We start from the raw sequence: 11,831 nt of genomic DNA, 5'->3' as shown, positions 1-11,831 counted from the left end.
CCTGCTCTGTGCATGACAGGGGGCAGCGCCCCAACTCCCCAATCGGCCCTGCTCTGAGCCCGACCAGGGGCTGCACCTAGGGATTGGGCCTGCCCTCTGCCACCCAGGAGCAGGCCTAAGCCAGCAGGTCATTATCTCCTGAGGGGTCCCAGACTGCGAGAGGGCACAGGACGGGCTGAGGAACCCCCCCTTCCCCCCAAGTGCACAAATTTTTGTGCACCGGGCCTCTAGTATTACTATAATCAAAATGCAGTTTTGGGGTCACATTCTGTTCTTTTTACTAAGAATATAAGCATTTTCCACATTATAAATATTGTCTTCAAAACTATCATTAAGTAACTATATGACCTTCCATGAAACTAGTATTAGACAAACTGTTGTCTTCTACAGTTTGAGAATTATAGCTAATGCTTCCATGAACACCTTCAAGCACATACCTTTTTACTTTTTATTATAGGGGTGGATGATGAATGGGGATAACCTTTATAGATGAATTCTCAGGAAAGGAATTACTTGGGTCAGAGTGCTTTCTAAAATTATATGTAAATATTAACTTAAAGAACATTAATTATATTTTATTAATACATATTAAACTCCATTGTTTCAACCTTGGTTCATAGCTCAGTTCGTCCTCTGTGAAATCTGGACAGCAGAGATTTCTGATAAGATATCTCGTCAGAAACAGAAGCTAGAAGAAACTAATCATTAGCTTCACTCTCCTAATAGCAAGGGTGCCAAGTCACAGGTGGGAGAGGGAAAAGGCAATTTACATTGCATAGGCCGCTCAGCATGCAGAGAAAGGCTGCCATGCTCTCATCACTCTAGTGTGCTACTATGAAACTGAACTAAGTCATAAGTTAATGACGTGGAGTGAAAACCCGGTTCCCAGGATGCTCCCTATAGTTTACCCTTCACAGTCCTTTACTGGGGGCTGTATTCTTTGAGCTGGGCCCCCTGCCTTTGCACCTCCACTCTCCTGGTCAGAGGGTGACTCCTCAAGCCTCTGATCTGTGTTCCCCCAATTCTGAAAAGCCTTTTCCAGTCTTCATTTTCTGTCCCTTGTCAAATATTCCAAACTTCCCCCACTCTTAAGTACATATCCCACCCCCATCTCCATTTCCCTTAGTCTTATATGCCTGGCTTACGCAAGACTTAAAAATCTTTAGTGAACTGAAGTCTTTCATTTCACAGAACAAACACAGGCTATCAGGGGAATTCCCTCAGCTTTTCAGTTCCCATTGCTATCCACCCACACCTTCTCTTTGGTCCATGTCCAACCTTTCCTCCATTCTTAGTGAATTTTTTTACTCTTGTCCAAGGTGTGGCCTTCTACCTGTACTTTAAGACCCACCCTTTTCCACCTCCACAGGGTGCTTTCTAGACATATTACATAACTTTCCTATCTATCTTCAGCCTTTGCTTCTAGCGCTCTATGCCCTCAGCATAGAATCATGCTCAAGGCTCAAGTCCCCCCACTGTAAACACACACACACACACACACACACACACACACACATGCACATACATATGCACACGAACATACACATACACCAAGCCTGGCCTTAGGGTTCATCTAGCTACCACCTGATCTCAGTGGGTGATTGTAAAGTGCAGCCAGGGATGTGGACCACTGATATAACGGTTAGGTCTCATGAACCCTTTGCACCATCTGGCCAGATGTAAAATGCAGGTAGCACCATCTCAGAATGAAGGCAGTCTCTGATAAGGATATCAGCAATGGAGCAGAAGGTTCTTCCTAGATTAAAGCCATAATGTAGCTTTTGAGGCCGTTTTCCTTCTCAACTTGCCCTTCTTCACATAAAAGGTGTGTAAAAAAAGAAGTCGCATTTGGCCCCTTAGTGCTCTGCTATTCATTTTCTTGAAAGGGAATAAGTAGGAAGATTTCTTTCTTCTTACAGAAATGTTCTTGATGTGACTTTCCCCTCAGCCCATCTGCAGCCAGTCATTATGAAAATCCAGTGAAAGCCATTCTTTGCCACCCTCTCAATGCATTCATCTCCTTTACTATCACCTTAACCTCACACCCAGGTACAGAGCCAGGCTTCCGGTGGCTGCATGGTCAGGGAGAATGAAACCCATGACCCCAGCACTTAAAAGGGGGAGACCTGGTGGCATTTAAAATACAATTTTCTCAGTACCTCCCCTGAATTCCTCTCAGCTGAAAGGCATGTACATGACTCAAGCCTCTTTGGAGGCAGCCCCATCAGTGAGTCTTAATCACCCATGGTGGCTTAGGGACGGCAGCTGCTTTGGCACATAGGTACCTCTGATAACAGAACCCCTTTAACTGCTCCTAATCCACAGGGTATGATTATGTCGGGGAAATAACTCCCAAGAATGGCTTTGCCATACTTATAACTTGCTGGGAAGGAGCGAAATCTGAATCCTGCATGAATTAGTCTGCAGACACAGTTCACTGTTAGGTCTATCACACCAGCAATAAAAGTGTGTCATACCACAACCAGTCTGGGTGTTCAGCTGCATGGCTAGATGAAAGGCAAGTTTGTCATTGTTTAATGTAAATTAGTTTGTTTTTTTTAAAAAGTGCCTTCAACCTTATAAATTCCTGATATATGTGAGAGTAAAAATGAGTTTTTGGTGTGTGTTTTTTAAATGAGATTTTAATTTATGCTCTAATTCTCCACTAGCTCTTAATGAATGTTTTTGGAAATTTTGAAAGTGAATACAATGCGATGTGTCTGCTTTTCTTTTTGTCCCTGCCTGTATTTTGAAACTGCTCCTATCACCCCAGGAAAGACTGTACCATTTGGGATTGCTATGATGAAATAATTGTTGTAGTCAAAGAACTAATTTGAAGATTGTACCATGAAGATTTGGGTTGACAGTGATTCTAAGTCAGCTCACCACATAGGCAGTCAGATACCTCTGCCATCAACATAAACAGTCAACATCATGGTAATATGCTTACAAAACCCAAAGATTAGAAATAAGTGTGTGACCTGCTCAACCTAGATTATTAAACAGGCTTGGTTTGGCTATTTTACCTTCAAAAAAAGGGTCAAAGATGGGGCTTAGACATCAGGGCCATGGAAATATGAATAGAAGAGGCAATGAATGAACCCGGGTCTGAAGGCCAAGGGCCATCACATGGCTATTTGAGAACTTGTGCTTGTGAAGTCGCAGACCTTCAAAAAAAAGGTCAAAGATGGGGCTTAGACATCAGGGCCATGGAAATATGAATAGAAGAGGCAATGAATGAACCCGGGTCTGAAGGCCAAGGGCCATCACATGGCTATTTGAGAACTCGTGCTTGTGAAGTCGCAGCATCATCTTTTAAATAGATGGTGAAATCGAAGGCTATTCTTACATTTTCTTCATCTCTGTGTCCGTTTTGCACATTGTAAGGAGGCCAATGTGTTAGAAGACTAGCACAGTCTATCCTGTGCATCTGAATTTCAGTACCAGGTCTGCTCCTACTAGCTCTGTGACTGGGAAATTTTTGTGATCTGAGTTTCCAGTGTCTGCATTTGTTTAAGAGGAATAGTATCACAACACCTCCATGGAAGGGCTAGAAATAATATATGCAAGATGCTTGGCACCTCTGAGGTACCAAATAAATGGGCAGCTGAAATAAGTATTCTTTTTGGGAGTTTGTCTGAAAGTCCTTGGGGAAGAGGAGTCACCCTCAGAGATTAGAGGAGAAAGCAGAGCAACAAATTGTGAAGAGAATTTTGGAGTCATTCTCCAACAGGTAAGGCTCACACATCAGGGCCAAGTTCCAGAGGTCCCACTTAGGACCTGCCATGCAGTTCCAGAGGCAACTCGCTCAGCCTCTACTTCCTTTCTCAGATGAGCACAGGCCACAACTTTACTGGCTGTCAGGGTGAAGGGTAATAAAACCATTCAGCCACTCTGTGCCCTTTGATTGGTAACTTCAACCATTTACATTTAGAGTGATTATTGATACACAAGGACATACTACTGCCATCTTTTCCTCTGCCTTCTGGTGTTTTGAAGTGGAGGATAATTTAAAAGGAAAAAAGGTGTGTGCACATATATGCACACACGCAATTCTCAAGGCTGATTCTGTCGAATTGTTTTCTGGTAAGGATATTGGAGGTAGTTGTTAGGGAGGAGGGAGAAACAAATGTTCTCTTCTTGGACTATACAAGGAGAACCAGAAGTTTCTTTCCTCAAAAGCACTTTCTCCATATTCCTCACCAATTCAAGGATAATTGCTGCTCTAATTCCTCCTTTGAAGAAAGAATACTCTTGAAGTATTATACACAACTAGAGGCCTCATGCAGGAAATTTGTGCAAGAGTAGGCCTTCCTTCCCCCAGCTGCCAGCACCAGCTTCCTTCTGGCACCCGGGACTTGGGCTTCCCTTGCAGCCCCAGTGTCATCCAGAAGCACATCAGGTCTAATTAGCATGTTACACTTTTATTATTATAGACCAGTGGCCTGGTGCATGAAATTCATGCACATTGAAAGGGAATTAATTAGAGGAACGTACTTTGGACTCACTATCTAATATCAATAATATGTGAGCGTGAGACAGTCCATGGTTCTGAAATTCAATGACATGAATTTTAGCTATTACTTTGCCAAATAAATGAAATTTACAGATATCATTTAAAAGAGCATTCAGCTTAATATTTAAAACTCTGGCTACCAAGTCAGGTCTGTTTTCAACTTTTTGCCAGCATTGTAAATTGTTTGCAATATCTGCCCATTTGGGGTTGCATGTCATGGTTATGAATAAATCAGGCTTGCCATACTTCGTGACAATTGCCATAGCATCCTGATATCGCTGCTGCATATTTCTGGGACTACCCTCAGAAGATGATGGAAGTATTATCATTTTACCAATCAGCACATTGTCATTTTCAGATCTAGATTTGTCGAGTAAATTTCCCATTGGATGGTTTTTCATCAGAGAAATTTAGTGATAGGCAAAATTCACATCTAACAGTCATTCCACCACAACTATGTTTGAGAATTGCATCCTCATGTACTCCATTTTTGCTGATAAGGTGCCACATTCTGTCACAGGTGCCGCCTTCTTTCAAGATCAAACGCACGTTGCTCTTCAGACATTTTCTGTTGATAATGCCGGCATCTTTCGGCTGCAGAGCTACATTGTATCAACAGTTGTCCTTTAGACATAGTCCCACCTCTCTACTGTCACGGTCTGAGATGCAGGTGAATGAGAGTCCTGGCTGTCAGGCCGCTGTGAGCTGTCTGACCAAAGGGTGATTCTGGCTGATTCTGTGGGGATGGAACTTCCTCCTCTCTGCTGTCAGTTTCCACAGCTGTGATGAGGAAACTGAGGTGACAGAGGGAGCCACGCCTTCCAAGCTGCCCTCTCTCTCGCTCTGCTCTATGTCCACCGGCCTCCTGCTCTGCCAAGTCCTCCAAACCTCCCACTCTCCTGCTCTGCTCTCCGCCGGCAAAGGTCCTGGAAGCCCGCGGGCATGGCTAGGCATGGCCGGCCTCGCCTTCTGGGGCACATGACACCTGCATATGCAAATTAACCCACCATCTTTGTCGGGTTAATTTGCATACTCACTCCTGATTGGCTGGTGAGCATAGCAGAGGGATGGTCAATATACATGTTTCTCTTTTATTATATAGGATGGTCATTCCTAACTTCTTGCCATTTTCAGCTTAACACATCAGATTCAGGAAAGAAGGATTTTTCAGTGAGGATGGAAGAGGAATTTCTAGAAAAAAATGGAGGAAGAAAAAAAAGGAGGTAGTAAAAGATCAGCCTCTTGCTATTTTTTGATCTTCCTTTTTTGCTTTCTCAATAGCACCATCTAAATTGAGTGTTTGTGGCTGCTACTTCTCTCTGGAACCAATTAGTGTATCTCCCTAGTTTCCCAAAGCGTCTCATCCATTTTCTCCTTTTTTAACCTGCAATTTTTTACACAAACAGTAAAAGGTTACTATGGGGGGAAGAAGGGGGAAAGAAACATTCACTGGTAATGAAATTCATTTAGGTCCTGACAAGTGGTAGGTATTTCAGAGTACTTTAAGAACTATTAGCTTTGAGGACCAAAGAGCAAAGGCGCACAAAACCACCATTTCCAATGATGGGCTAAAGTCTGCCAACAAAGGCTTTGTGAGGCAGAGACTAGAAGGGTCATAAAGTTTTAAAGCTGGAAGGACCTTTCCTAGGGTGCCAGTCCCACATTATACAGGTCATTGAGAGTTTGAACTTTACACTAGTGCTTCTTAAACAATACTCTCTTCTATTCTACTAATCACTTTTTTTTCCAATGGAAGGAAAACAAAACCTCCATTTGCTGGACTGTTTTTTGTGTGTGTTTTTTTTAATATATTTTTATTGATTTCAGAGAGGAAGGGAGAGGGAAAGAGAGATAGAAACATCAGTGATGAGAGAGAATCATTGATTGGCTGCCTCCTGCATGCCCCACATTGGGGATTGAGCCTGCAACCTGGGCATGCACCCCCCGACAGGGAATTGAACTGTGACCTCTTGGTTCCTAGGTCAACCCTCAACCACTGAGCCATGCCTGTGGGCTGCTGGCCTGTTTTTATGGGTGAGTGAGACTAAACATTAGGGCCTGGAGCTAAAAGGCAGGAGGGCCCATGTAGGCTAGGTGAAATGATGCAAGCTGCTTCCTTTCCCCATTCATCCCACCAGGTAGTCTTACCAGGTGAACTCCATAGGCTTCCGTTCCACCCCTACAAGCCTGCTTCCACACAGGCCACACACTAAGGAAGGGAGGAGAGACAGGTACTATTATTAGAAGAAGGTACATCAAAGACCTTTGTAGCTCTGTGTGGTTTGGCAAGGTAATGGGGAGGGTGCAGGCAGGTTAGCAGGAGACAGCAGTCATACTGCGGAGACCATGGCAACAGAGTGGCAGAGATCCAGAATCCCAACTCTTCTGCCCCAAATATGTTTGAGAAGCCACCTGCTTGCTCATAGAAGTAGTCTCAACATTCCCTCTGCAGTCTGGAACATATGCTTATTTGGTAAAGAAACTCTGCTTAAAATATGAAAATCTAAGCCTCTGTTAAGCTTTCTACAAAATTTCAATCATTAAATTAAAATGCTTTGTATGACTGAAGTAGCAAGCTGTGATACATGATTGGTTAAATTTTATTTTTCACATCCCCCCCCCCAAAAAAAAAGAGTTTCCATATGTTTTACCAGCTCATTGAACTTTCTTGGCAATGAACAGATTGGCGTATCTAGGAATGATTGATACCATGTGATTCTTGGGTATCATATTTTGATAATGCTCTGCAGTGTTTCAAACCACCAAAGCAGAAACCTACCCACACACACTGAACACAAAACTGGCAGTTTTTGTTTTGATGGCATATTTAGAGTTTAAAATCATCATTAAAAATTTAGAGGTGACATATCAGGAAAAATTAAGCCCACCACTTGTGTTGCCTTGAAAGGAAAACAGTTCTTCATTATAATGAATGAAATTGCATGTTAGGCATGAGTGCTGGTGACCTCTAGAAAATGAACCACTGACCCATAAATGGATGAGAACTGGCCAGAGTAAATGAGGCAGAAGTTTTCCCAGCATAGCTGTGCATGCTGGCAGGGAATATTCTTGTTATAATTAAAAGAGATAGAGTAGTCAATAGGACCATATAATAAGAACAAAAATGACAACATTGCCTAACTATTTTTCTGGCCTAGTCTTCATCCTCATGTTATATCATATATCTGGGTTTTAAAAGTTACACATACATTGCACATAAAAATAACACACATAACCTTGTAGAGAAACAAGCAAAAATTCATTTAGAATATAGACACCATCAATGCCCAATTTATTGAGAGCAAATCTCCATCTAGATTTGCACTCTCCAGCATGACAGCTATTAGCCACATCAAAATGGCTAGTGAACACTTGAACTATGGCTGGTCTGAGTTGAGATGTGTTGTACGTGCAACATGCACACCACACTTCCAAGATTTAGCACCAAACAAAAGTAAAATAGCTCACTACTTTTTTAACAGTTAAATTGGCAGTATTCTGGACATCTTGAGTTACAGAAAATATGTCGTTAAAATTTATTTCACTTGTTTCCTTTTACTGTTTTTTCTAATATGGCTACTAGAACATTTGAAATTACATATGTGGCTTGTATTTATGGCTTGCATTACATTTCTGTTGGCCAATGCTGATCTAAATGAAAAGTTTGGTAAACAAGGTAGCATTTAGCAATCCAACAAAACTGAAATATACATGCATATCAACTGGTGATAACATGACCACGAAGAAAACTGGCCATAAAATTACTGATACGTTGATGAGTACCTTTTCCACTCCGGCTACACTGGAAAGTTTCTGCAAATCCAGATGTTTGCTTAATAACTTTCTAAAGGGAAAAGGAAAAAGAGGGGAGTTCTGGGAAATGAGGTGTACTCTATATTTAAGTTGAATTCGAAGAAACAAAAGAATCATCCACTCTGAGCTTTTTGGCGGCCCTGGATTTTGCTCTAAGGAAGCTGTTATTGAGAAGACAGGGTTGGGCTCTGATTCTTTTATGTGATCAGGGCTATATTTTCCTATCAGGAAGAATATCAGAGAGCTCTTTCCCTTCAAGGGAATGTTATGGAACACCCTAGACAGGGTGCTGGCATTTTGAATGGGAAGCTGTGGACCAAGAAGCTCTATTGCACCGAGAGTATACACTGGGTGTGTCCTGAGGCACATTGATTAGGAAGTTTTTAACACTCAGAGAGGGTGTTTATTTAAATGAGCATTATGCCTTTTAGGGAGTCTATTGGATCTATTTATTCTACAGTTTTCCCAACTTTCTCTCATGTTCCATTGAAAGGATACTTTTCTGCTTAGACAGAAAAAGTTATACTGTAAGTACATTTCACTGGGCCTCAGAAATGAATGAGGTGTTAACGAGTCTGGGATAGTATATGGAAAGGGTTGTCACCACAGAACAAACAAGCAAATATAAAATTTTCTTCACTAGGCTGGGGGAAAATAAGGGATTAATGCAACTTTGTGAGATAGGGGAGAGTATTGTTTAAGCCCACCAGCTCTGAGTCCTCACAGAAAGCAAAGGGAGGGATGCCTGATTGGACCAACTTCATCTGAGACAAGACAAGCACAGAACACAGCCATAACTGTCTGCCATTGAATCACAGAGAAATGTGGCTGAGTGAGGGTTAAATGGGACAAAATGTGCATAGTGCTTAGTGTCTAATAAGCATTCAGGAAACATTGTTTTTGAAACATTTCTCTGTAGAAAATGCAGACTCCAGGAGCCTCATTGTATGCTCCCTGCTTTTTGTCTAAAGTCGTCTGTGAGAAGCTTTACTCCTGCTTTAAGCTGCCAGCAACTCATGGTTAATCACCTCACTCATTTTTTTTATTTATTTTGTAATACGTTGCAAATCATGTGGCATTCTGCTTTGTTCTCTGCCATTCCCCCGCCCCCTCAAAGAAGGCTAAGCAACTCTAACAGCTCCATTACCTTAATAAGCTGAAGCCATTCAGTAAAAAGAGTTGGTATCCACTTCATAAAATCTAGTGTATAGTAATGTCTTGAAAAGCTGAAGACTAATCCTTGGGGAATCACTGGCACCCTATGAAAATTCCTATCACTTATGAACTCGCTATGTGAGAGGAAGGTTGGTGGCCAATGACTGCTGAGAAGATGTAAGGAGTGTTGCAGAGATATGAATAGATCAGCTCTGAAGTTTCATTAGACACTGCACATGTTAATAATAAATTCAATTAGTCTAGCCTCTAACTATGCTGGTGAAAAAAATACCCAGACAAAATAATAATTCACTCTCAATGCCTCATTGGCAACCTTCTTTCCTGAGGAGTGATTTATGCACTAATTTACTGGTTGTGTCTTCATAGGATTGTTCCAAACCAGCCCTTTTGAAATAATAATTTCTACATGTGTGTTGTGAAAGATATAACAAATGATTTCTTATTAATTTTCATTTAATGAGTTGCCTATTCACATGGTAATTTTTAAGAAGTTCTCTTCTTAAGATAAACAGGTTATAAATATTGAGGATAACACTTCCATTTCACAAAAATTGTGAGAGGAAATCTGTCTCACATTCTCTACTTGATTTGAAAGTCAATCACGTGAAAACTTTCTATACTAAATAGGCAACTATTTATCTCCTAGTTAGTACAGCTGATTGCTTTAAATTTCTATAGCCAAGTGATTCCAAATTGGTTTAAAAAAGTATTCATGAGCAGGAGAGGACCTTGCAAGGATAAAGGGGAGTGGACAGGAAACAAAGTCATGAGTGGGGTAGAAAGCAGCGAGGCTTGATTAAGGAGCCCACAGCACTGGCTGACACTTTTTTAAAGAACAAAATGAAAATAATTTCTAAGCCCCTCCCTTTTTAACAAGACCCCATAATTTCTTATGTAAATATTAATATTCAATAAAAAAATTTTTCTTTGCAAAAAGTTTAACACTATAGCCATTCATTAACTATATGTTGTCATGATAAAAATAGCAGGGATGAAATAATCAATAAAATTAACACAAAATAAAAACTAGGGAGAAGAGATTACTCAGAAGAGTCTTAGGTATTTCAAGTGGTTCATACCTGTATAAAAAGTCCTGCAATAGACAGGACAAGGCTCTTAAAAATGATTTCCTGCAATCCTTGGAGGAGCGTGCCTAAGATATTAAACAAAATGCAGTTGCTACTTACATGAGAACCGAAAGGGCCGCACTCCTAGTCCGCACTGCCTCACGCCCTCTCCATGAAAGAGCCCGTACTGCATCTCCCCCATGAACTTGTCCAGCTCCTGCCCCGAGGCGTTAACCAGCAGAGCCCCTGTTTTGCAGAGGAAGGTGGCTTTGATCCACAACGGTGTCCCCAGGGCTGTCACAACTCCAAGGGCGCACACGAAGCTTAATACCCCCGCCATGCAAAAAATGACTTTCTTCTGTTGGTTTGGCATAATGAGAAGTGGACTTTGTGAGGGTGAAGTTCAAAAATAAGACCTTGTGAGTGATGAGAAGCGACTCGACTGTCCCTTTGACTGCATTGATTATAGAAGCTGAACAGACGGAACGCAGCTGAAGAGGAGCTTTGTCGCCAGGGGCTGCGGCCAGGTGAAATGTCAGCAGAATGCCATAGAAGGCTTCTTCAGCACACTTACTTGTCTTTTCTCCTTTTTTGCTTCTACTTCTCTCTAATTTGAAATCTTTGGACTAAGAATCTGTAAAATAAAACTCTTTCAAACTGCCTTGAGTATCTCCTCCTGTGTCCCTTGGTAACAAAGGTCTAAGATAACAGATGGAGTCCTCCGAGTAACTTGATAAATGCCTCCCTTTCTTCAGCCTTTTGTCTGATTGGGTGAGTTGAAACTTTCAGAAACAGGCTTGTTTCCTATGGTAAATTTTCAGCAACTTGAGAAGTTCATGTATTGTGTGTTTTTATTTTTGTGAGTTTGGTTTTGTGTGTGTGGGGGGGGGTATTTTTAGTAGTTGCCTATTCACATGGTAATTTTTAAGAAGTTCTCTTCTTAAGATAAACAGGTTATAAATATTGAGGATAACACTTCCATTTCACAAAAATTGTGAGAGGAAATCTGTCTCACATTCTCTACTTGATTTGAAAGTCAATCACGTGAAAACTTTCTATACTAAATAGGCAACTATTTATCTCCTAGTTAGTACAGCTGATTGCTTTAAATTTCTATAGCCAAGTGATTCCAAATTGGTTTAAAAAAGTATTCATGAGCAGGAGAGGACCTTGCAAGGATAAAGGGGAGTGGACAGGAAACAAAGTCATGAGTGGGGTAGAAAGCAGCGAGGCTTGATTAAGGAGCCCACAGCACTGGC

The 11,831-nt window shown here is 41.4% G+C and overlaps 1 protein-coding gene across 1 annotated transcript in view; it reads right to left on the bottom strand.

The window, feature by feature from the left end:
• Window positions 1–10,958, bottom strand: part of CLRN1 (clarin 1) — a 42,657-nt gene extending 31,699 nt beyond the window's left edge. The window contains exon 1 of the mRNA XM_005863466.2: window positions 10,693–10,958. Coding sequence (XP_005863528.1) covers window positions 10,693–10,945 — 253 coding nt within the window. The 5' untranslated portion in view covers window positions 10,946–10,958. The remainder of the gene's footprint in view (window positions 1–10,692) is intronic.
• Between the last annotated feature and the right edge of the window lie 873 nt (window positions 10,959–11,831).

The sequence above is a fragment of the Myotis brandtii genome, unplaced genomic scaffold, assembly GCF_000412655.1.
Source record: "Myotis brandtii unplaced genomic scaffold, ASM41265v1 scaffold179, whole genome shotgun sequence".
In the NCBI taxonomy this organism is placed as follows: Eukaryota; Metazoa; Chordata; class Mammalia; order Chiroptera; family Vespertilionidae; genus Myotis; species Myotis brandtii.
Note: the sequence above shows the minus strand (reverse complement) of the source record. Positions and strands in the feature narration are given on the sequence as shown.